At 40.5% G+C, this 27,188-nt stretch overlaps 1 protein-coding gene and 1 pseudogene across 2 annotated transcripts; one reads left to right on the forward strand and one right to left on the reverse strand.

Moving 5' to 3' along the window:
• The first annotated feature begins 9,467 nt into the window (after nucleotides 1-9,467).
• LOC306919817 (F-box/LRR-repeat protein 3-like) lies at nucleotides 9,468-11,848 on the forward strand (annotated as a pseudogene). The gene is made up of 2 exons: nucleotides 9,468-9,516; nucleotides 11,131-11,848. The product of its transcript is annotated as an F-box/LRR-repeat protein 3-like (transcript).
• A 5,478-nt stretch (nucleotides 11,849-17,326) lies between these two features.
• Nucleotides 17,327-25,187, reverse strand: LOC306919818 (zona pellucida-like domain-containing protein 1; the record flags this gene model as incomplete). The annotated part of the gene is made up of 8 exons (XM_079496367.1): nucleotides 17,327-17,500; nucleotides 18,145-18,316; nucleotides 19,117-19,197; nucleotides 19,939-20,036; nucleotides 20,520-20,592; nucleotides 20,767-20,951; nucleotides 21,183-21,400; nucleotides 25,136-25,187. 8 exons carry the CDS (start codon nucleotides 25,185-25,187, stop codon nucleotides 17,327-17,329), a joined length of 1,053 nt encoding a protein of 350 aa, XP_079352493.1.
• Between the last annotated feature and the right edge of the window lie 2,001 nt (nucleotides 25,188-27,188).

Below are 27,188 nucleotides of genomic sequence, written 5' to 3' on the forward strand. Positions count from 1 at the left end.
TCTATACTCGGTCCCGTTTTTAGTATTTGTCTTATAACTGTCGTGCAAAGATAGCTGATCTACAAGCTCACAACGTGTTACATTGTGAGCTTGAAAGATCTGCAGACCTCTGCCAATGCCTAAAAATCTCACTTTGATTGAAAGTTTGGCGTGATGGTGGAAGAAAAGGTCACAAAAACTACGGTATGTGTCCTTTTGCAACAATTGTGCAAAGCAAAGTTAATTGCAATTCCTTTTTGAGATTTGGTTGTCAAACACTAATTGGGATAGGGATGAACAAAGTGACATTGAAATGAGTACTGCTATTTATGGTGGAAGCTAACCAAATAACCATATGTGTCCATTTGACTGAGGGACTGCCATTTGATTTCCATATGAAAGCAGGGAATCATAGCTTCAAATAGAGATATTGGTTGTCCAGTTTGACCCACCAGTTTTGGAGATATGGCTTATAGAGTTATGTCTTGCAGAAAACAGCCGAGTTGAGAAAACAGGCTTGAAAGGTTCACTTCTGTGGTTTCTAACATTACACCTAACTACATGTTTAAGCATTTATTTCATATTTACATGTCTATTTCAGCTCTGACACTTATTTCAGACATGCTCTAGTATGTGAAGAGTCTGCCTGTGCTATTAACTCATTTTGGGGGAAAAAGGTGTTTCTCTGTTGAAAAGCTGCAATTTGCGCGATGGCAGGCTCTAAGTCAAATCTGGTCACATATGGCAACAATAATTGGAAATCTTATAGTAGATGAAATGCGTTGCCTCAGTCAAAACAGCCTCATTTGGGTTTCAGATTAAGACTGGGAGGTTAGGATAGACCGAAAAGGAAATAATCTCAACATGTAAACTCGGAAAACAAAAAACTGAACTTTATGGTTGATGTTCTTTTAATGATAATGTGAAACCTGATATGACATTTCATACAAAGTTTACATGTCTGGAAAAGTTGAAAGTAACCATATATTATTAGAAAGAAATTATCCCAACATAAATGTGCACACAAAAACATTGTTTTATCTTCTTTGTTCTGTATATCTGGTTGGCTCGAACTTGTATGGTCAATGTAATGAATCTTACTGGGGATGAATAAAGAGGGATCATTAAGTGATGCACCTCAGAAAGGTTTCACACCAATGTTATGGTTTGAAGTGTGGCTGCCAACCTCGCCTGTGGCACATGTGTGCCTCTTTCTAACAGCTTTTCTCTCACTCTTGACTATGCTGTCCCCTAAGCAAAAATGCTCTAAATTTAGTCACTGTATGCCAACAACAAGTATACATTTGTTTAGGTTTTATAATATTTCAATAGCAAAAGTAACAACGTTCAGACTGTACAAATGCAGTCATTGTTACAGTTGTTTTACTGTGATTGGGTATGGATATACCATATCCATACTTGGGAAAATGGTACGTAATTAGAATATATCTGAAATATCCTACTGTAACATGGATACACATTTAACATAATAGCTGAAATCATCTTTCATTAACCCATTTAGACCTGAGGACGATGTCTTCTAAATCTTTGACAGTTTTCTGAAAAACCCATGTTTCTATGTCGTTCTCCAACATTTTCATGTCAAGGACCCCCAAAAATATATGTAATTGCCTGCCGAGCACCATCTGAAAATATGTTGTTCCAGGGACCTCCCAGAAGCAAAGATTTGAGTTAAAAACGTTGGCTCTGATTATATTCAAATATTTGGGCCACATTTTCACGATTTAAAAAAAAATAGCAGACCTACAAGCTCGTAGCGCGGCACTCGGTGCCGCGCTATGAGATTGTAGATCTGCTATTTTTCAATAGCTAAAGTATAACATAATTCTTAAAACACAAAGGGGTTAATAGCCTAAAACATGATCAGCCAGTGTAGACTGGCTGATCCACAAAGCAAAAACCAAGGTCAGATAAACTAATCCAAATGAAAAATACTGTCTTGTTTTGGGGTAGTGTAACTAATTCACAGAATAAATGGGTTAATGTAATATTTGTTCTAAAAGCACAGTTATATAAACAAGATAGTTATCAACAGAAGTTACCTTTCCTCTATAGACTTGAAAGGGTGTGTGTGATTTATCTCTTTTGCATGATTTTCTTGCACAATGGTATGTCATCAGCTGTTTCCAGTCTCAGTTGTGGCAATATCTTGCACAATGGCACTCCATACAGACTTGGGTCATGGAAAATTGGAAATCAATTGTCAAAGTCGTACGATTTGTCACACATGTTACCGCAGTGAAATTTGTTCTCCACATTTGACCCATCTCTTGGAGCGGTGAGCCGCAGCCAAGGAGCGGTGAGCTGCAGCCGTGCCGCGCTCGGGAATCATTTGATTAGTAGATTTGACCCCCCCCAATCCAACCCTTTGATGCTGAGACTGAGTGTCAAGCAGGGAGGCATTGGGTCCCATTTTTACAGTCTTTGGTATGACCCGGCCGGGGATCGAACCCCGATCTCCCAGTTTCAGGGTGGACACTAACCACAAGGCTACTGAGCTGGTAAATTGTGTTGAAAATAATGTTAATGGTTTGCAGCTGCATGGTGAGGTGGGAAATTGAGTTTGACTTTTGCTTTCCAACACTGTGCCAATCCATCCCAAACTCCCCCGAAAATCAGCTGTCATTCCAATCTACAGGTCTACAGGGATGGTTATGTCAAGCTTAAAAGTTGTCTATCGTCCTAATTTTTAAGGAATGTCTGGTGTGTAAACAAAATAAGAAAAACAATGGGGAGAAAAGAGTTTGGGCCCCATCTTGCCTTACCCCTAAACGTATTACCTATATTTTACTGTTTTGAGAAACATTTTAAAATGGTTCAACTAGCCGATCTACATTGACACGTGAGCTTGAAGATATTTGAACTATTTTTAAATGTTTTTGAAAATTGTAAAAAATGGCAAGATAGTGCCCATTGTCTGCTTTATTGTTTGTCATTCAAACCAATCTTAATCGATCTCTACATATGTTTAACAATAAAGCCTTTGCAGGTTTCTGGAGTTTCTGGAGTGCTCCTGCTATTGCCTTTTGTAAATTGTACCCATTTATAGATGGAAGTCTGCCTAAATCTGGGTATATTTCTTGGAAGATGATTGTTGTAGATAGGTGTATTGAACATGGCAAATTCACAGCATATGCACAACATGTCTGAACATTCTAAATGTAGCTTGCTGAACAATCCCTCCAATAACAGCCTATCATGACTTTAAATACTTTTTAAAATAATTAATGTGGACAAATCTAAATGTATTTTATAAATAATATATATATATATATATATCTATACTAGTATGTATATACTGTATTTATACCCGTTTTGTTGCTTTGTAAATCAATGCCAATGTGGTTGGAATGTACAAACTGTAAAGCTGTCCCATTTTAATAAACATGAACTGTATGGTCACAACCCATAGTGTAATAATTATTTTTACATTTTCATAGTAAAAGTGCTGTCACTAGGGACACATGCATCAGTAAGCAGGAACTGGGGGTGGCATCATTGCCACCGGAAAGTCTGGCGTGGCATTGTGAAATCCATGATCTCGACCGCGGTCGAAAAATGATGATAAAGTGCTGTGCAGAATCGATCTCTAATCAAGATCATTTCATGACGGGAGTGGTGCAGTCAGACGCTTCATCACACAGAAGCTACCATTATTGATTGAATGAATCATGTACCACCTGTTAGGAACCATGTTGCAAGGGGGCGGGGGTCCAGGGGCCCCCGGCTAAATTGTTGTAGCATCAAAGTCAGTTTAACCCATTTAGACCTGACAACGATTCTACAAATTTCAAAATTTGCAGACCTACAAGCTTGTAGATCTGCTATTTTTCAATAGCTAAATTATAACGATGTTTAAAACACCAAAGGGGGTTCCCGCCCAAAATGGGGTTTAACTTAACCACCATATTTGATACATTTGCTATTTAGACATTGTGACAAATCGATTTGGAAGAATCTTAAAACATTTCAAAACATCTAAACACAAAAATCTTGCCAAGGACCCTGTGCAATTCATTTAGATTTTGTTGTGGATGTGATGGCACATAGACCAAGGGAAATATTCAAAGCTACTCTAGCAGTCCTCTATTAAGTTCTGTATTGATAATGTAATGTAATTACAGAACTGTAATGTAATATAATTTTAGAACTTGGGCTGGTTGCTGCATATTATCCCCTGAGGTCCTATAGCGGTGGCAGTAACTCTTCAAACAGGACCAAGAGACGCATACATTGAGGGTAAAGAGAACAATTATAAAGCCCTTGTTTTAAATCATGTAGATATAGCATTAGATGGTGAATAATTTGCTTCACATGTAAACAGATCTAATATATATATAATATTCGATTGTATGTCTCCAGTTTGCACAAAGAACATTTCAAAATGGGCTTCTTATAGCAAGACTTTAATGCCTCGGTCAAAAAGCATGTAGGCTACTGGGTGGAAAAATGCACCACTGTACTAATAGGGGAAAAAAGAACACAATTTCACTCTGTAATCTTATCAATTCAATTCAAAGGGCTTCATTGGCATGAAAAAATATACGTTTACATTGCCAAAGCAGAAAGCACAATACAATCTTGTAAGAAGCACTGTAATATTTGTGCTGTGCTCCAAGGATACAAAATCCTGTTATTTTAGTTCAGGCTGGAAAAAACATAGGCACATCGAATGGGTTGCCATGGTCTGGGAATCAAAAGATTACATTTACGTTTTTCTTTTACGTTTTACAAAACGTAAATAAATAACCACAGAAATGATTTGACTACAGTCTTGTGTCCTGTCCTGGTCCATCTCCTTACAGATATGACCAGATATGACCTCTCTTCCTCAAGTCTGTACAGAATGGTCCTGCTCTGCATCTAATTCCATCACATCACTGAATATTCAAACAAATTAACAACAACCAACCAAACAGACATATAAACTCAAACCCAAACGTCATTCTGTTGACTTCACTCACTCAACTGTCAGAAATAGTTTTTTGAGGTTTGGATGTCACTCAGGATGTGTTACCTTGAGATAGGAGCTGGCTGGCTGGTTCAACTCCAAGCATCGCCTCACCTCTGGCATGTGAAAAGCATGGTTCCAGCCAGGCACACCTGTACGGGAGGGTTCCCCCCCAAATGAAAGGATTTCATACATACATAGTATTCTAACATACACGGTACATCACTATCAGACAGACAGGGGTCATCAATATGTCCGTACATGGACAGAGTTGGTCTTGTCCATGACAAGTTTTAGATATTACTTTTACACACCATTATAATGTTCTTATTTTGATCATAAGACCCAATTACTGAATGTCAGTCTCCAGGTTTTCTTCAGAACAGTATGACACTGATTTACTATGACTACGACTACAACTATAGTGCTAGTGATTCTCTAATGTTTTATTAAGGACTTGAGAGTTGGTGCAAATGCTGGACACTTGCAATGTCAATTTGGTTCCATTTGAACACTCAGGATTACAGGCCTGTTTTGTTCATTCAGTCTTTATTGTTTCTAGTAATATATATTACTATCTACTCATTTTGTTATATGTCTGTGACAAAACTCACAAAAGAATGACAAAAATGTCCACCACGAGCCAGCATGGCGATGACACCAGCTGCTATCAGACATAAATGTATCCTTCAACTTATTATATAAGGCCCCAAAATGACCGACTATGACATGTTTTGTAGCAATTTGTTGGATTTAGTAGTGGGAGTGGTCTGCATTCCTTTGCACATTTGTTGACACTGTTGCAGTGTTGCTAAAAACAATAGGCTGTCAAGGCTGATGTCCCTGTCACTGTGTTATAAGAGGTTTATCAATGTTCTATCTGTCTTTAGCTTTATTGTCTCCACCAGGCCGAAGGCATGGGGAGAGAGTATGTTTTGCACTCCGTCCGTGTGTGTGTGTGTCTGTCCGTGTGTGTGTCCGTCCGTCCGTCTGTTACCAGCTAATCTCCGGCACCGTTAACCCGGTCGATGCCAAACTTTGCACACACACTCCCTGGATGCCAACGATGAACCTCTGCCCCACATTTTCCAGAACGGCCTGTTATAGCGCCACCATGAGGCAGCTTTTCACATTTTTTAACTAAAACTGCACCGATCTGCGTGAAACGTTGCATGCACACTCCCTAGAGGCCAAGGACAAACCTTTGACCTGCATTTTCCGCATCTGTCTTATAGCGCCACCAGGAGGCCGACTTTTGTAAAACACATTTTTTGATATTACTCCTCCAGATTCTGTCCAAAAAACTCACAAATCGTTACACAGTATCTCTACAGTCATGTGCTCAAGTCGGATCTGTCCGATATTTCATATTCCATCCTAATTGGCTATAATTGGCTTTCACAGTTTGCAAGATTGCCCCGTTTTGAACAAAAGCCTCAAATCATGAACGCAGCATGTAATTTACGTGAAATCTTTCACACATTTTCTTACTAGGCTGAGGAATATATCCCACCCTTTTCACATTGGCCTGTTATAGCGCCACCAACAGGTTGATTTTTGCAAAACACATTTTTGGAACAAAATGCCTCAAATCATCCAATTGCCATCAAAGGCCTATGAAGAAATGGCACCCTTTTCACATTGGCCTATTATAGCGCCACCAGGAGGCCACAACCCGACCTGCCCTGGTGGAGACCTGTGCCCCGAGGGGCACTTTTTCTAGTTTCTATCTCATCCCGTGTTATCACTGTCATACAGGATGGGTTGTCAATATTACAGGCATCATGATGAGTATGGTATGGTATGGATATGGACATGAGTGTGTGTGTGTGTGTGGTTACTGTGTGGTATGACTATGAGCATGGTATGAGTGTGACAAATCAACTTGTGGATTCTTGAGTCTTCTGTTATTTCAGGCTACATCTCCCCCTACTGAATATTCACTGCAAGTGCAGGTATTTCTACTAGCCCTTTCCTTTCCCCAGCCCACAAGCATGGGTTTGCAGGGATTTTGAGGTAAGTAAGACCGCATGGGTAACTAATTAACAATTTAAAGTTATCTTTAGATAGAACTTGACTGTTACAGTTTGTGTAACTGGAGATAAATACGACGATCAACCCGTTGTTTGTGCTTGACGTTTATGTTAAAAAACGTCATTGATGATTGATCTCTTGTCATCATATGTCATGTAATCAGCTATAGCCATGGTGACAGTCAGTGTGGCCATGTTAGTTGGATCAGTTTGTAAAGATGAACGACAAAACGGGTATATCACAAATGTATTGTTGTGGTCTTGACTCTGAACTCTATGCGGTTGTTGGAACTAGTAGGAGGTGAGGTGTGTCTGTAGTGGATACTCTGTGTCTGTATTTTTTTCAGTATTTTTAATCTTTTTTTTAAATTTTGCTTCGCTGAACTTCTCTCTCTTCCTTGACTTCCTTGTTGACTTCCCATTGTACCGCGGCTACCGCCTCCCGAGCGGCGACTGGCTAGCTCATAGAGTATATATATAATAGAGACTGAACTGGCGCGAAGCTCCGCCCCCCCAGCTATTCATGTCAGTGGAAGTTGCTCAGTGGCGTTTTGAAGCACCCGGAAGACTGCCGGAAGTCCCTCCCCGGACCTCAACTTTGAGGTCCTGAGTGACGTAGGGCAACCGAGCGCTCAACGTTAAAGCCCAGCTGCACGGGGTTTCCCGGTCATGAATCCACGGGTCCGCCTGTAGTCCCTCCTCCTACCACTAGGACCCAGAGCTTCAACGTTGAATAGCCTCACTGCCCCCTTGGGCTAGCTGCACGTCCTAGGGTTCCCCAATTAATTTTCCTCAAGGGCCATATTTTGACTAGGGTACCAGGCTGGGGGCCGAGTCCGCACGCACAAGGTCGAGGTCTTTCAAATTCCCATTTGAAAATGGGAGGATGCCCAGTTTGACATGCATAGGCTACTGACCCCCATTTAATGCCATTTCTATCTGGGACCCCCTTTTTAAAAAAAAATCTTTCAAGGGCCACAAGGGGGCCCTCCGCGGGCCGCAAATGGCCCGCGGGCCGCCTATTGGGGAACCCTGTGACCTAGTTACTGCCTCTGATTGGCCGACCGCGTGCATGCAGGATGTTTATAATGCTGTTGTGTCTTGGGAGGCGGAACATGGGATGTGAGGAAGAGAGCATTTCGAGAAGCCAAAACTTCAATAAAATATTAAAAATACTTAACGGCATCGGAGGTTAATGCCATTTCGTACACGTTGCGGCGGTCTCCTATACCTGTGTTATGCATCTTTGAAACATCTCACCAACACTCAAGCAGCGCCGCCGCTCTACGTGAACAGAGAGTATGTACATCTGCATCCTATGGAGGGTGGAATAAGCTGTCAGGGACCCTAGGGTAGAGCTAACCGAGGGTGCCGAAAGGGTCTATGTCTGTCTAAACTAAAGACAAGTAGGTATGAATTTAATTTGGACATCTTTCCTTTCACAACATGTTTTCTTGGACTATTTTTGTTTTTTGTTTGTGCTTCGCCACACACACACACACACACACACACACACACACACACACACACACACACACACACACACAGGGATACACTGACACTAGCTGGAGGCACTCATCCAATGTCATTTTGACTATGCATGCACCTCAACTCTAACTCTAGCACCACAAAGGCATTACAAAAAATAAAGACCTCAAAACAAACTGGTCAGGTTACTACTTGGCCTCACATTGTAGAACTCACCTAACCCCTCCTCATTATGCTAGGGTGGGATGGCTCGGGGGTAGAGGACAGTGTACAAGAACTTGCAATGGGCCATGGTCTACAGAGATACTCAAGACGACAGGGATACCCTGTCAAACTACTTCAATAGCGTGAAAGACACACACAGGCTAGGGATGTGCCGATGAGACAATTTGGCCGATATCGATATCCGATATTATGGCCGATAACCGATATAACCGATGTCGATATGATCTCATTCTGTATTTAAAATATATAATTATTTTGGCCATTCTGAAAAAAGGCTGAATTTGAAAAAAGCAATGCCTCTTTATTCCAAAACTAGGGATGCACCGTTATTGAAATGTTGGCTCATACCCCAACATAAACAGCTTGAATGTAGTATTTATTTTTTAAATGTTCCAACTATTGACTCTTTCGGAAGCTTCCCCAGAAAACACTGATATAATCTGCAGCCTTCTTCATCACAAAAGGCTTTTTCAGGGTTTTTTATTTTTTTATTATAATAAAATTAAATATCTGCTAAATCCGATTTTACCGATACCGATTACCGATTAATTGGTTTAAGGCCAATATCGGCCGATACCGATGTGTTTGCCGATTAATCTCCCATCACTAACACAGGCACAACACCAGAGGGAGCTCCACTGATCTCGTTCAACCCAGATTCGGCAAAAACATGCGGTTAAATTCATTCTACTGCTATGACACCAAAATGTGGACTTCCCTACCAACGGACATAAAAGCACCCTTGTTTGTTTGTGTTTTATTTCTCTAGAATGAAAAGAGGTGTTCAAAGGAAGGAGGAGGAAGATGGCGGAGGCACCGGTGTTGAGCCTCACCCCCTTTCTGAAACCAGCTAAACTCCAATAAACTCCTCCTAAACAATCGTCATCTGATGCAGAATAGACAATGCTCCAACTGATGTTCACAAGGGCTCTTTATTTACTCCACCGTGAAAAAACTATAAATGAAACCACAAAAACAAAACAACTTTTAACACAATGATTTATAAACACCATGTATGTATATGACATGTCATTTTTGACAGTCACGCTGTATTTCCTTTTTCCATATTAATGAAATCCACATGTCACACAAACATACACGATGCAATGCAATATTTTACTGTACAAACAAAATAACAGGTAACACAATTGCATGATGGTAACCATGGCAACGAATGGTGTCTGTTTCCCGTTTCTGCACAAGGAGGGCGAGTGTATTTCCAAACAGTTTTTTATACCCATGCACCCTAATCAAGGGAACTTGATTCAGCTGGAGGGGAACTTCCTGACGAGGGCACCTCCCGAGAGCACTTCAAGTCAAGGGACTGGTTTCAGAAAGGGCCTCAGGGTGGATGCAAACGGTCCTGCAAGCAGAGAGACACGGAAGATGAGGAGGGGTCACTGGAGGAGGAGCGGGTCCGCTGGGAGTGTCTACCACCAGAGATCCTGCTTCACATCTTTAAGTACTTGCCTCTACTAGACCGGGCTTTTGCCTCTCAGGTACTCATGTCATGCTTTGCCATCAATAGAGTGCTGCGGGAATGATGTGTTTTTGTTGGCCAACCTGGCCTGGCATTTACTCCCGCCATGGCTTCCCACTGTGGATTTACAATGTAATGTAATTTCCCGATACCAATACAGCATTGGGACATCTCTACTTAGAATTTTGTTCCGCTGTGAAAATAGCTGATTTACAAACTCAAGGACGTGTTGTGAACTTGTAGAGCTGCCATTAGGCGTAGGACACCGTCGTATGGCAGTATAGTATAGTATAAATTGGGCATTACATGAGCATGGTATTTGGAAAAGGGAGAAATGTGATTAACGCTTGTTTCACTTAATGGTTTTCACTTTCACACGTCGTCTCCGTTCATATTCACTAATGTGTCTTTAAGATTTTGTTGGACAGGAGCCTAGAATTCCATCTGCATCTAAATAATTGGCTATAATAACCTTGATCAAGTTTTGTGCCGTTGAAAACTATTTCTCATCCTGAATGTCACTCGGTTTCAGTGAAGGTCCCTACATTTCATTTATCCCCTTCTGACCCCTCAGCCCACTTGAAAGCTCCAAATCTGCAAAAGGTTGTTTATCAAGTGCTCTTGTATGTGGAAATAAAATAAATATTTGTATATTTTAGTACACTAGAGTTGAGGGCGGCCCTCACACCTACGTTGCACCACCGATTCGACCACTATGTTTCTGTCCATCTACTGTACCTGTGTCTGCTGATGTCATCAGTAGTATATGCCCATATATGGGGCTGACTGATTTGTTTGTGCAGAGATCTCTGTATCGGAACCGGAACAAACAACAAACCTTTGGCCAAACAACAGGAGGGAAACTTGCTCATTTGTTTGTTGAGGGCAACTTGCTCATTTGTTTAAGCTTCCTCTATACCTTTAACGCTAATAACATTTCCTTTAAATCCTAGGTATCCTGTGTGTAGCGGATCAGTGCCATGGACTGAGAGAACTAGCCCTTAACTACCACCTGCTGAGTGATGAGCTGCTCATCTTGCTCTCATCGGAGAAACATGTGCACTTGGAACACCTTCGCATCGACGTGGTGAGTGAGAATCCGGGCCAGCACTTCCACGCCATCAAGAAGAGCAGCTGGGATGTGATGGTGCGTCACTCGCCCAAGTTTAACCTGGTCATGTACTTCTTCTTGTACGAGGACGAATTCGGCCCTTTCTTCCACGACGAAGTCCCCGTCACGCACCTTTACTTCGGCCGCTCCGTCAGCAAAGACGTTCTGGGCCGGGTGGGCCTCAACTGTCCACGTCTGGTGGAGCTGGTGGTGTGTGCCAACGGGCTGCGGCGAGCTGATTCGCATCGCGCAGCGCTGCACCCAGCTGTCGGCCGTCGGCCTCGGAGACTGCGAGGTGTCCTGCAGCGCTTTTGTGGAGTTTGTCAAGATGTGTGGACAGTCACAGGCTGACGCAGCTCTCCATCATGGAGGAGGTACTGGTGCCGGATAACCGCTACGGGTTGGACGACATACACTGGGAGGTTTCCAAGCATCTGGGCGTCTGGTTCCCAGACATGATGCCGACCTGGTGATCAAGGTTCGGGTGGAGGGGAGATGTGTGTGCATAGGTCATAGGTCATAGGTTGAGGTTTTTTTATATTCAGGCATGTGTATGCATTCGTTATTTTTGAGTGAGCTTGTGTGGATGTCTTTCTGGATCCAAACCATTTCTTTCTTTGTTTATTTTTATTTTATTTTACCCAAATTTAGCATTCTGTTTTTTCTAACCACCACGAACTGCCTGTCAACAGTCACTACACGTTTGGATATGTGGTTGATATTATATTGTAATATGTAGATAATATTGGTTTGAGAAGACATAATCCTACTTAACTTCACACAGCAAAGTCCTAAGCGTTAATGTAATACTGAGAGTATAAAGATGAACCCATAAGAGTTATTTACACTTAGGATTTTGCTGCGCATCACTCTGTCTACATGTTAATTAAAATCAAACTTGTACTATATGTAAATACATTTATTTAGCTCCATACCATTAAGCACTTTGGTCTCAGAAACCTTTGTTAAGTGTACACATTAAGTAAGCAAATGAGTATCTTAACAACACAATAATGAGATACCTACATTTCATTATGAGGGACAGAGGGTTGTTATTTCTTCTCTTATGATTTGTAGTGTATTTTCATCAGTCATCTAAGTACTACACAATAACAACATGAGCTGTTTTTTCCCCACCACTCCCTTCCAGTTTTCTGTCAACTTTAAACACCTTTGTTCACAGGAGGTTATGGCTGAGTTTGTGACAGATCATAAGCAGTTAAGCACGTACAGACATTTACATTGGTGGATCTTAAAGCAGGGTCTGGGGTCCTTGAGGGGGTTCCAGTTGGTCTTTGAGGGGGTTCCAGTTGGTCCTTGAGGGCGTTCCAGTTGGTCCCAGGAATATGGGTTTCAGTTTTTACTATTACTTCACCGTGTGTAAGTTGATCGTCTCGCTACACAAGACTATCTCCCCACCTACACTGACTGTAGACAGTATAGTACAACAGAAGAATTCTGTACTAATCTTATCTAAATGTGTCACGGTCACCCCCTGTCCCCTCCCCTGTGTACAACAGAAGGTTTTTGCTTCTGTGTTCTGAGAACTGACTGACTTCTCAGAACACAGCACACTGACATTGTACTGATCTTATACTATATTTGCTACATTTCTGTGTGTGTGTGTGTGTGTGTGTGTGTGTGTGTGTGTGTGTGTGTGTGTGTGTGTGTGTGTGTGTGTGTGTGTGTGTGTGTGTGTGTGTGAGAGAGATCTATAAAACTTACTCAGACATGATCATATTTATTGTTGCTCTTATAGATCTGTGTAAGCTAAATGCCAGATGTCAGAAGCTGCTATACAAGTGAAGGATGTTGATATTAGATTCATATGCTTACTTTTTCTTTACAAATAAAGATAATTATAAAGAGAATTATGACTGATTTATGAGCCTGTTATTAGTTGTGTGGCAAGAGGACTATTATTATGAAAGCGGGTCAGAAAACAATCTCTGATGGCGATACCAGAATACTAGATTTAAGTACCAAAAGTAAATGTACGTTTTGTACTTTTAAAGTAGCCTACTTTATAAAAGCGACAGGGCTTTTCGTCTGTCGCCCGACTTGCCAACCTTAGGCCAAAATGTTCACTTGCACTCAAGATATTTCAAAACCTAATCATGGATTTCACAATGCCATGCCAGACTTCCCGGTCCTTCATTGCCATCCTGCTTACTGATGCCTGTGTCCCTCTTAGAGTATACTCTGAGGTGTCCCTATAGCGATGACATCAGGGAACGACAGTTTTCTACCTCTGGTCTGCTTTGAGGCAGGACTCCAGAGAAGAAGGGAAGATATAACCTCATTGTCAGCTCTGTAGCAGTGGCCGGCAAACTGTGTTCTTCTGGATCGGACTAGTGAAGAAACACGGGGAAGGTTGCCGTATATTAGATTAGTCGATGGGTGGCTGAGTGGCTCTTCCAAGACAGATTTTGTGCTCTCATTAGAAGGCGGGTATAAGTGCCATCCAACCGTTTCTCTAGTTTCTTTGAAAGTGTCCATGTCTCGGAGCCATAGAGTAGAATCGGCTCAACGGTCGTCCTAAATATTTTTTACTTTTAACATCTTACTAAGCTTACTAAAACCTAATAGGCAGATTCCCATGAAACACTGAATGAATTCATGTTCCTTGGAGGATGAATTATTGTGTGATCCAGTGAGCTTTCATCTAGCACCACCTTCAAGTCAAAACCTCAACTTTGCGCACAAGGGGCAGTATTATGCGTGTCTTAATCTTAAGTACCAGGTCTTATGACTTAACTTAAGACCTGGAGGTGTGGTCAATGCTGTTTGGCTATTCTGAGTATATAAATATATATATAAGTATATATATATATATAAGTATGGGCTGTCATGGCCAGAAAGTAGTTATTTGCCACTCAGTAGGCGTTTCTGCATAACTTCCGGGTTTGATGATGATGTCACACGCATACCCTCTATACCAGTTGCAGAAAAAAGGTAAGGTCCGCACACTGGAATAAGCTCCATAAGCTGTTGTACTTTTCATATACCAGTTGCAACCATCAAAGTGCAACATTTCTTCCTACAAACTTTATTCAGAAAACAATTTTATTCAGTATGCCAAGTGTATAAAAAACAAACAAAATAGCAAACATTTTTTTTACAACATTGACAAATAAAAGATACTACACCTACTACACTTAGTAGGTTGTCAGCACTGGGGTAAGAACGGTCTCCCTTGTGCCATAGAAAGATTGTTGCAGGTGTTATATCCCCACTACCAACTTGTTACAGTAATATGCACAACATAGTAGTTTGGCTTACTTTTAGCTTAAAGCTGCAACCCCGTTTTCCTCATATAAATACAATACATTTTAAATACAATTCTGTTTACAGAGTGACTGTGGACTGTAATGAGAACAGTTGACAACTAACCACCATATGAATGAACTGAAACATTTGTATTAATGTAGATAGAGAGATGACACCATGATGATACAAAGGTGTTTAGCTTTACACCGTTCACATCACTGTAGTACATTCACTATAACACTGTTAAGATATACAGTATAGCTTGATTATGATCACACACACACACACACACACACACACACACACACACACACACACACACACACACACACACACACACACACACACACACACACACACACACACACACCAATATAAATACATTATGTGGCAAATGACAGAAATAGATTTTCAAGACCCTCGATTGCTCATACAGTAGGCTGAATGCCAAAAAGAAATGATCCTTTTCATGGACCCACCCTAATTAGATTAAATAAATACAAATTAAATGTACCAATTTTAGAAAGAAATAGTTAGAAAAGACTGTAGCAGTACATATAAGTGCTCTATAATTATTTAAAAGAAATCTAAAGAATCTAATAATCTTTGGAATAAAATGTTATTTTCATCACACAATCTACAAAAGGCTAGTCATCAAAGCAAGCCAGAAAAGATTTGCTTGCATTATCATGTCACCTGATACAAAAGCATGAAAGCCTCTTTTCTTCTGTTTCCTCATGTTCTGTCAGGCTAACATAAACTAAATGGATGAGTAGTTCTTGATTTAACATACTATAAGAGGTATAAATAAATGGTGCGATTTTCTCAAAGGGAGAACATTTCCATTGGAAGAGAGAACACGTCCACTGGAGGGGAGAATAGAATGCCACTAGAACGGAGAATCCTCTGGAAAGGAGGCAGAACATGCCACTAGAATGGAGAACATACTGTACATGTCCTCTGGAACAGTGGTTCCCAAACTTTTTCGTGTCAAGGACCCCCAAATCAACATTTATTAGGCCACGGACCCCCCATTTCAAAAACATATGCCAGTGACCCCGTTAAGGGAGGATTCTTACGGCTCAGTGATTCCGAAACATATTAATTTCATGGACCCCCCAGTTTCACACGCATTATGCTATGGACCCCCGGTTTAATGGCATTTCTATCTCTGGTACCCCAATTTATATTGTAAAACCACTGTTAATTTAACTCTGAGAGTGTACACTCTCTGAGTTACAGACCCATAAGGGTCCATTTGGTTCCTAACTATCTCTAATTGAGCTAGGTACCCCCTGGAGCTCCCTCAGGTACCCCCAGGGGTCCCCGGACCCCACTTTGGGAACCCATGCTCTGGAAGGTAGACCACTGTAACGGAGAACACGTCCTCTGGGTGGGAGAGCATGTCCACTGCCTTATGTTTAAGTAGGCCTATAGATTTATAAAAGGATTGCAGGTTTCTGTTGCTGCCTGCATCTGTTGTTGTTTGAGTTATAGCTGTGACAACTGATGAAAACTGTCAGGCTATAGGACTCCAAAGATCCATATGATAATGATGATAATGCCCAGCACCGCTCCATTCTCTTGAGTACGCTGAGCAACTGAAATCAGATATAGTGGCAGTGCATCAGTGTAGCTTACCATTTTACGGATTACTTACTGATACTACAACAACATACACGGAAAAAAGGCAATACTGCATGCACAGTCAAATGTGAGTATACAAAATGTTACCACATGCTACTGTAAGGGGCCAGTTGATTGCATTTACACTCTGAGTTACAATGGATAAATAAAAAATTAGGATTTTTGACTTGTGTTCAGCAAACTGTATAGATTGAGATCTACAGTAGGTGCATCCCTTCAGAACGAGCTAAATATAGAGAGAGTCTTTAAAACCTTCAGGTCATTCCCTACAGTAAACTTCTAAGCAACTGGTCAATTATTGCATCCTGAGTTCTGGAATTCATTATTTTAGGGACAAGGCCACCTTCCTTTTTTTAGAGCACAAAAAAAAGACCAAATGCTAGGGCAGGAAGGCTATTTTTGTAAAAGAAAACAAACAAAAAAAACTTTATATTCATATAATTGGAGCATTGGTAATGCTCATTATAAGATGGGAGATTGCACCATTTCTAGATTTCTCTTTTTAAAATGGTTATTAAAACAATGGCTTCTATTTCAGCATGCTAAGTTTCTAAGTAAGAGAAAGGCTGTAGCTTGGAAACCCTATCGATGATGTCATAGTAGCCAGGTCTCTGAACTGTCCATAGGCCACCAACGAGACACAGACTGAATAGACGGAAATGGTGCCATCTTAGTGAGAACAAATTATATGAAGATAGGTTGAAAATTGGTGAAGTGATATCCTTTAATGATTATTCTGCTGCTGCAGACCAATCGAATGTTGGAATATACAGTATATAATATATAGTAAGACGCGTGAACGTGCAGGAAGCGAACGCAGCTGTTGTGGCAGTCTGACACACACACACACACACATACACACACAGAGCTTTTTTTCCCTTTTTTTAAGATTTTTTTAAAAGTTTCCTTTTTTTAATTTTTTTAATTTTTTAAAAAGTTTTTGCATGTGTGCGTGCGTGCGTGCGTGCGTGCGTGCGTGCGTGCGTACATGCGTGTGTGCATGTGTGCGTGCGTGCGTGCGTGCGTGCATGCATGTGTGTTTTTGTCTGTGATACAGCTGTGTCCTCTGGTGGCGGGCGGGTGGTGTTACAGCGTGACACACAGACATGTTCTGCTGGGTCTCATAGTAAAGGCTCACTGGCGTTCGCAATCATACCATTCAGTTTCTCACCGTTGCCTGTGTTGAAATGTGTTGAAATGGGGCCTGAGGTGACAGTGGCCTCGTCACTCACTGAGGTGCTCTTTGTGTCATCAGCCCTGCGACGACGTCTTTTATTGGTGGTGCTGGAACAGTTCTGTCCAATGAGAGAATAATACTATCATGTTTTCTTAAAATATTTCCAGAAACTGCTATGTTAACTTTACATCAAGTTGAGTTCAAATATTAAACTACACCAAAAAAAGTTATCTCTGTACCATAGCAATTAGCAAATACAATCTGCAACACATGTTCCTGCAGAGAACAATTACATCAAGGAGACTGATGCTATGTCCAGACGAGGACGTATTCTGCGTTACCCGGGCAAGTATTTAGCCGATCTGCCCTTTCTGTCACACGGAGACGGCGTTTTGGGGGACTTAACCGGCTAATTTTGAATCCACCTTCTAGAGTGGGAAAGTTTGGAGACGCGACTTTGTCGTCTCCATGTGTACAGCGAATGCCGTCTCTTTCCTGAGCCGGTGATGTCATAGTCCCCTCGCCCCCTCCAAACTAACCAGTGTTAATGGTTTATTTCACCATAACCACTTACATATATTATATTTGCACATAATGTCTATAAATCTCAATAGCCGATCTGCAGCCTGTGAGCTTGTAGATGAGCTATTTTCGGAGAACAGATATAAATTATGGTGATTTACCAATCTGGAAAGACAAGAAAAAAACGGATGATCTGCATTATTGTTACTATAATATGGTGTAGTGTAGTATAAAGTATACCTGTATGAGGGAGGCACATGTGCTGCTCTCACAGAGTCTGGTGGCACAGTGGATATAGAAGGTCGACAAGGTCCTATTCTCATGTTGGACGAATCTGAAGGCCTCAAAACTGAAGCGAGCATCTTGCTGCAATCCATTCACATGCAGTATTGTTTGGTCACCCCGATCACAACTGTGGAAGGACATTTTAATCTTCTTGTTATGGGTTTTATGTAACAAACATTTGGAAATTCTACTTAACTACTTTTAAAACTACATGTTAAGTGAAAGACCTGGCTCTATTTCCCCCTGCTCCAAATTCACCAAAAGACCTACACATATACTCTAGTTAGCTTACTAGGGCCAGATTTGATTTCCTATATCAGTGGTTCCCAAAGTGGGGTCCGGGGACCCCTAGGGGTCCTTGAGGGCAAAATGTTAGGAACCAAATAGACTCTTATGGGTCTGTAACGCAGATATTGTACAAATGGAACCAAACGGACCCATTTGGTTCCATTTGTACAATCTCAGAGTTAAATTAACTTAGATTTGACCATGTCAATTGGGGTCCCAGAGATATAAATGCCATTAAATAGGGGGCCGTAGCCTAATTCAGGTCAAACTAGAAAAAGTGCCCCTCGGGGCACCAGGTGCAGGTCAGGTTGTGTTCTCCTGGTGGCGCTATAATAGGCCAATGTGAAAAGGGTGTCATTTGTTCTTACACCATTGATGGCAATTGGATGATTTGAGGCATTTTGTGTCAATTTGGGGGTCCTTGACATGAAAAAGTTTGGGAACCACTGTCCTATATCACATACATGTAAAGAATAAGTAAATAAGTCTGAAACCTTTGTATGATGTGAATAAGTAAAGAAGAATAAGTAAAGAAGTATTGTTTTGTAAGATGTGAATAAGTAAAGAAGAATAAGTAAAGAAGTATTGTTTTGTAAGATGTGTGGGGTTTCACTGTTCCATGAATGCTGGAGCACTTACCCAATAAAGAGGTTATAATAGGTGCTACTCATAGGGAACGGGGTAGGCGTGGCATAACATCGGTCCAACAGAACATTGAATCTGTCAGGGAAAATTGATGCCATCAATATAAGGTTATATCAAAAGAATTAAATAAAACACCCATTATTTACCATGTTTGGGTAATTGTTTGGTGTATCAAATAAAAGTAAAGGCCATGTTTACAAATGCAATTACTTTTACATATTCAAAAGAATTGTCAATAATGTATGTAAATAATTGAATTGGAACAATATGAGAGAATTAAGAAAGAAAAATAGGTGTGCTTCCTCTGGAAACTGGCCTTGGTTGAGGCAGTGCAGCTCAGCTTTTAAAATAACTTAACTCATAAATCAACTAAATGGAAAAAGCGTCACTCCAAAATAACAGATGCAAGACTGGCTCAGATGCAATTTCTCATGTTTATTTGCGAACGCTGACGTGTTTCGGCAGAGCCTTCGTCAGAGCAGACTAAAAACTGTAAAAAGTGTATTTCTTTTGGCCGTCAGGCATGGCAGAGACAATAATGTGAGTAAATGGTGCATTTATATAGCGCCTTTATCCAAGGCGCTTTACATAGATTGTGCATTACATTCACCCATTCACACACACATTCATACACCGATTGCGGCGGAAGCCATGCAAGGTACCAACCAGCACATCGGGAGCAATTTGGGGTTCAGTGTCTTGCCCAAGGACACTTCAACATGTAGACAGGAGGAGCCGGGATTCGAACCGCCGACCCATGGATCATTGGACGACCTGCTCTACCTCTTGAGCCACAGTCGCCACAGTGTGACGTACCTATTTGTGAGGTTAGAGGCCTTCACCTCTACAAAGACCCTGGTCTTCAGCTCCAGGCCATTGTCAGGGATCTGCAGCGAGTTCGTGTAGGTGTGATCCTAGAAAAGTACACATTTTTTGTCATTTCCCCCTCACATTTATGTGCCTGATGAAGGTCTGACTGACCGAAACATTGCTGCTTAAATACAATTATGTAAGTAAAGACAGTGTGTAGGATTCCAGTTTTTTCCTACTCCCCCTCACATTTAGCAACATTTGAGTTCTACGGTTTTAAGATCAAAACAGATTTCCATACACATTAAAACTCAGTGCATGACACTTCAAATACTGTAAATTCTTGCTCTGGACACCAGTGTGAGTGAGCATATGTGAACATCTTCTACACTGTACTCAAATATTCTAAAGAAAATGGTGTACCGTGTTAGACAGAAATATGAGGACTTTTAATGTTAGCAATTGAAATATAACTGCGATTCTTGAAGTTTTGATTGCAATTCAGAAATCCACTTATTTAACATTGCTGATAATGCATTGCAAATGCATTGCCCTTGTGTTTCCATAACACATTAATGTGAACTTACTGAGAAGAGTTGCATGCTCAATGTGCTGACGAAACTCCCATTTTTGTCCTGTACTGACAGGCTTACTGCGGCTCTAATGGGCAGAATACATTGTATTAGATTTCTGTCTCCAAATAAGTGTGTCCAATTCCTGCGAGTGATTTATTTGGAATACATGAATACATCAAATGTTCTCTTTTATAAGGTGAGAATCCCTCTTGTCCCATTCCCATGGATGATCAGAGACACCTGGATCGGGGCCACTTACATCTGCATCTCATTCTTTTCAACCAGGTATAGGAGTGGGTAGCAGCAGGAGAACTTGTACAATATGGCTTGGAGGTAGGAGATGTTTCTGGCACTAGTATCTATGGAGTTTACCATGCCTTCGATGTTGAGGTACTGGATATTGGCATAGTCAGAGAGGGCGCCTTCAGCCTTTTCCTTAGTGATCTGTTAGACAAATAGAGAGATAAGAATGTTTAATTTATATATTTCTTTATCGAGATATTCATTCTTTTTTAACTTAACTGGTGTAATTTTAGCCAGAAGGTAAAACATTATGAGCTACCACACAATGGAATGTTTGGAATGCACATTGGATCCAAGGTACATTGCTAACATGCAATTGTCAATTATTTGTTGCATTTGCGGTTCTTGCATGTTGAATGAATTTGAACATACCGTCAAATCGTTGGCACAAGTTGAAACGGCCCTCAGTCCGATGGTAAACCTGAGTACAGGCGGGTTCACTGTCCAGTCAATCAACCCTTTGCACTCATCCCTGTTCTGAGAATTGAGGGCCATCAGCGATTCGTTGTATCCATTAAAGTAGGCTGGACACAACAGAACCTCAAGCTCCACACTCTCAGAACCACAGAAGACTGTAATGTCTGTAGGAGCTGAGAAGAGAGTACAAGTCATACTTTTTTTATTGAGTTGAATCATTATAATGGTGTTATTTTTCTTTTAGTGTCCCTGTTCTGGGGTGAACATTTGCCGTAATTTGCCAATACAGTATTCAAGCTTACAACACGTGAGCTATTTTCCAATAGATCCTTTTGTTGTGTGTGTTTTGGGGGTGGCTATATGATATAGTTCTTTATTGTCAGTTTGCACTGAAATGTAATTGTCTTGCGACCAAGCGGCCTTAATTGTATGCAACATTTCACATAACACAGAAGACAGAAAAGAAAAGAAAATTACACACATAAAAACATAAAGGCAAGAGCAATGTCCACAGCTCAGTCTAGTCCTGGCCAAAAGCCTCAAAGTCGACTGATGGACAAAGGACCTTATTGTATGCTGGAACACTAATCTCCTTCCTGAAGGCAGCAACCTATACTCTCCATACATGTGATTACCTTGCTTATTGTAAGTCGCTCTGGAAAGGTGTCTACTAAATGCCTAAATTGTAAATTATCATAGGCTTAATATGCTAAACACAACTCAAATTCAGCCCTACCACTAGGCCTACAGTACCCCATTTCTTTGCACAGATTACTCTGAATTGCCACATTGGCAGATTTAATCAGCCAGTTAAATGCGCTGATCTGGTAAATTATTTGAATGTTATACTTTGCCATGGAATTTCCCTTTAAGAATATGAGGTATCATCAATACTGCCTTACATATCTTACATACATTCATAATGGCATGGTCTCTCTGAACCAAATGTTGATTGAACATGATATAGTTTAGTCATAATCCTGCATTTTTCTTCAAAACAACTTGCAATTCCCTTTTCGTGTTCAATAACAGAGCAGAAACACATTTGACAGTGAAAGCAAATACTTCTCAAAATGGCAAGGTTGTCACTGTTGACTGCTATTGGGTTTCAGGGTAATAAAGAGAGGAGAGGCGGGGGGGAGGGAGGGAATGGAAAGTCAGATGTATAGAGGAAAAGATTAACCTTTTACTGACCAGGCTGCCTGAAGGAAGGGTGTGTGAGGCAATCATTCTCAGCTTGGGAGAGATGGAGTAGTGCAAGAAGAGCCAGCCACATTGTCCTCAGACTAGTGAAAAGAAACAGGTTAACCCATATATGAGAATTCTGTCTGAGAGAGATTAGTCTTTTGCTAGCTATTGTATTCTATACATCAAATAGAAGCTATATCAGTGTTACTCAATAGTCTGTTGAACTTGATGTATGCTTTGGCTGCACTTTGTCATCGAAGCATAAATACAGCAGCAGCAGCGACAATTAACAACAACAACAACAACAATAATATTAACTTCCGTTGATTTTTGTTTTGTTATTTTTGTTGAGCAACATGTACACCACTCTTGCTGAAGCATAAATCAAGCTTTACAAACGTGAATAATAAATGACACAATAGTTGATTCTGATCCAGCAAATTGTTTGGCTGAGCGCCACGTGAGGTCATCATAATAACGTCACTGCAGTAAAAAATAAAAAAGGTTTGAGGAGATGGAGAGTGGAAAGATGATACACAAGAAGAGCCACAATATTGTCTTCAGATTGAGGTATGGTTGCCCCTATGAGAAGTCAATCTCACTGTGTTTCTATAGCACTGATTATACATGTCAGTGGTGCTCAATATTTCATGTCAAGGAACCCTAGAATTATATGTATTTGGCCTCCAACCCCATCTCAAAATATGTAGTTCCACTGACCCCCCAGAAGCAAAGATTTGAGTTAATAAATGTTCGCTCTGAAAGAATATATATTCAAAGATTTGCACCACATTTTCGCGATTTTTCAAAAATGGCAGACCTACAAGCTCGGCACTCGGTGCCGCACTATGAGCTTGTAGATCTGCTATTTTTCAATAGCTAAAATATACCAACAGGGGTTCCTGTCCATAATGGGTTAAATCACATAGTAGCCATATTAGTGTTTAGTAAAGAGTTGTGCTATTTATATAACATCAACTGTTCATCAAAACGTGATAATTCACAATATGAAATCAGATACAGTATGTGAATAAACTCTATAAGCATTAAAAGCAATAAATCTTTGCCAAAAAGGCAAATTAATGGTTCTGTAATAGAAGCTATGCATATAAGAAGGAAAAAAAAGGACAACCCCAAAACACTCCAATACGATAACAAACAAGAAGAGATTAAAGAATGTATAGACTACAGTAATTACAAAAATAATTAAAATACTAGAAAAAGTGCCCTTCTGGGCACAGGTCTCCACCAGGAGGATAGGAGTGTGTGTGATGTTTGGCAAAATGTTTAGGAGTGATATAAACATGTTTGTTTGTTTTTTGCAACAATTTTCTTCATTTTGTTGAGGAAATGCAGAGCCAGATCACTCATAGCATCTCTGAGGATAGAATTCTGGATGAGCAGGACATGTGCAGCATTTTGTACAAAACGGGCCACTCCTGAAACTTTGGAAGGCAATCTTAGCCAATCAGTGTAGAATTTGAGAAAGCAAACAGACTTGTCTTGATCACATGACTACAGAGATCATGTATACCGATTTGCATGAGATTTGGATGAAATCTGTGCGACTAATATAAACAATGTGTTTTGCAGAAATCGGCCTCATGGTGGCGCTATAACCGGCAGATGTGGAGGGATGCAGGGAAAATGTTTTTCCATGGCCTCTAGGGAGTGTGCATACAAAGTTGTACACAGATCGATGCAGTTATAGGTAAAAACAGGAATTGCCCTGTTATAGCGCCACCATGAGGCTGGTTTGGAAAACAAATTGTGTCATGTCGTCCTCAGCCTAGTGGAAATGTGCGTGTATAATTTCACGGAAATTCCACACTGTGTTTGTGATTTGTGGCATTTTGTTCGAAACGGACCAATCATGTGAGCTTTGGAAGCGAATCTTAGCCAATCAGGAAGGAAGATGGGAAATGGTGCAGATCCGTGTTGATCACATGACTATGGAGATAGTGTATACCGAATTGTGTGATGTATGGATAAAATGTGTACGAGTAATCTACAGAAATGTGTTTTGCCTAAATCTGCCTCATGGTGGCGCTATAACAGGCCGTTGAGGAATATTTGGGGCAGAGGTTCGTCGTTGGCATCCAGGGAGTGTGTGTGCAAAGTTTGGCATGGATCGGGCCAACGGTGCCGGAGATTAGCTGGTAACAGACGGACGGAAAGAAGGACGGACGCACACACACACACACACACACACACACACACACGGACGGAGTGCAAAACATACTCTCTCCCCATGCCTTCGGCCTGGTGGAGACAACAATATACAGTACATAATAAAGGAATTGTAAAGACTGATGTATGTACTGGTAGGCTATACAGTATATTAAAGAGATAAACATGGTTTTCAAGCTTGCTGTCTTAGTGTCTTCTGCAAAGCATGGAGGCTCCAATTGCAGACACATAATACAGTAGCCTACACTACAGTATTTTTTATTATGTTCTGCAACATATTTCCCTGAATCCTAACTACCCCTAGTGTACGGCAAAGATTGGAGAAAAAGTCTATTGTCCTGAAGGTCTGAATGCTGCTGCATTCGTGATAGTAGAGAGGCTAAAGCAATAGAGCAAATTCAATATCTGTGATATCCCAAGATAATCCAAACATGTCAAATCTCTTATTGAACCTATCACTCATTTTACTTGTTATGACAATCCTTTCTTTTCCATGGTGAACACTGAACAGTATAGCTAGCTGTACTTACCTTCTGTCAGTGTGGAGTTCTTCTTGTCACTCTGCAGTGCTGTTGCATCCATAACTTTAGGCTATATAGGCTATATATACTGGCCTCTTTTCCAACATGTGTTGAGGAAGAGGGGGAAGGACCAACAGCGTAACCAGCTCTATATCCCAGTGCAGGATCATCTGACAGCCAGGGAACAATGGATGAAGCTATTGTCTTTGGTGTGGGAAGACATACACTATCAAGTAACATTTACATTACAATTTACCATTAAGCAAAGTTATGACATAACACAAAGCTTTTGTGACATAATATTTACTCAAGTACATTGCCGCAGGGAAATCTGTTACCCCCCAAACAATTATATTACAAGAAAGACAATATATAGGTCATGGACTTTATATGTTACATCTATAACTAATACTGGTACATCAGAGCAACATTCTTTGGATTTAGCTTCTCAACATTAACAATTAAAAAAATAAACAGAATTACAGAACTAGAAGAGTGTGCTACTCGGAGCACATGTCTCCGCCAGGGCCCGCAAACTTTGGAAAGCAGTCATAGCCAGATCTGAAAAGTCAAAGGATAATGTGTGCTAGTTTGTGTGAGTTTTGGACAAAATCTGTAGGAGGAGTAGCAAAATGTGTGTGTTGAACAAAACGCAAAAACGCAGAAAATGTAATCTGGTGGAGAACCCTGGGAGACCCTGTCAACTAAGTAGGGTTTAAGTGGTTAAATCAAAGCTGAAGCCCTTTATGTTTGTCCTGTAATTTCATTCTCTTATTTTCTGGATTTATTGAAACTTTCATTAGGCTACAATTTTTTTGCATTTCAAATGTTTTACATTTTTATCTTTATATACAAAATATAATAATGTATGTCTTAATACTCTGGGACATCATGATTCATATTTCACTTAAAGTACTTTGCCTTGTTGTTGAAATGTGCTATACAGATGCATGTCACTGGCCTTGCATTACAGAGAGACACAGAAATAAAAAACATTTCCTCAGGCTATTAGAGCTCTAATAACCCAACTGCCAGGTCAAGTGACTTTAACTGAAAATACCCACTCAACCCCATTTTCTTTGTGACAAATCTCCTTCTTTTTTATGTCTGGCTCAGAATTGCTGTAGTTGTTCACCACATCATATTTACTCCTATTTATTTGTACTATATTTATACTTTGGTCATCCTGAATGCTGCATTGATTTATTGGGATGGCTGTGGCTCAGGAGGTATAGGTCGTTCAATGATCCATGGGTCGGCGATTCGAATCCCGGCTCCTCCTGTCCACATGTCCAAGTGTCCTTGGGCAAGACATTGAACCCTACATTGCCTCCAATGAGTTGGTCTTGACTGTTCGCCAATTCACCTCCCAATGTATGAATGAATGAAGCGCTATAAAAATGCAATTCATTAATATCGTGTATATGACGGTTGCTATTCATCAATTCATGTAATTTGTAAATTGTAATACACTTTACACACATGCACTTTATCCCATTCAGGACGGGAACCCCTTTTGGTGTTTTAAGTATTATGTTATACTTTAGCTATTGAAGAGCTTGTAGAGCTGCTATTTTTGAAAAATGGTGAAAATTTGGCGCACATCTTTGAATATATATTCTTTCAGAGCGAACGTTTTTAAATCAAATCTTTGCTTATGGGGGTCCCTGGAACTACATATTTTCAGATGGGGGTCCACAGCCAAATACACGTCCTTGACGTGAAAAAGGTTGAGCACCACTGACAATCTGACATAGAAACATATAGCTTTTTCAGAAAACTGTTTTTGGATTTAGAAGCAATTATTTTAGTATCGGCCTCAAGTCTAAATGGGTTATTACTTATAGTATCCTTGTATCCTCTAACTTGTATTACCTTAGGCTTACTTTCACCTTGTTTTTATTATATATTTTGGACATTGTTAGCAAAGTCATTTGCCATTGCAATACTTCACTGCACATTAATGTGTGAGCATGTGACGAATAAAACAGAAGTTACATGACCCCATTATTGTCAATGGCACAATTATTATACCATATGATGATCACAATATTTGAGGTCA

This window comes from Electrona antarctica (assembly GCF_951216825.1).
Source record: "Electrona antarctica genome assembly, chromosome: 3".
NCBI lineage: Eukaryota > Metazoa > Chordata > Actinopteri > Myctophiformes > Myctophidae > Electrona > Electrona antarctica.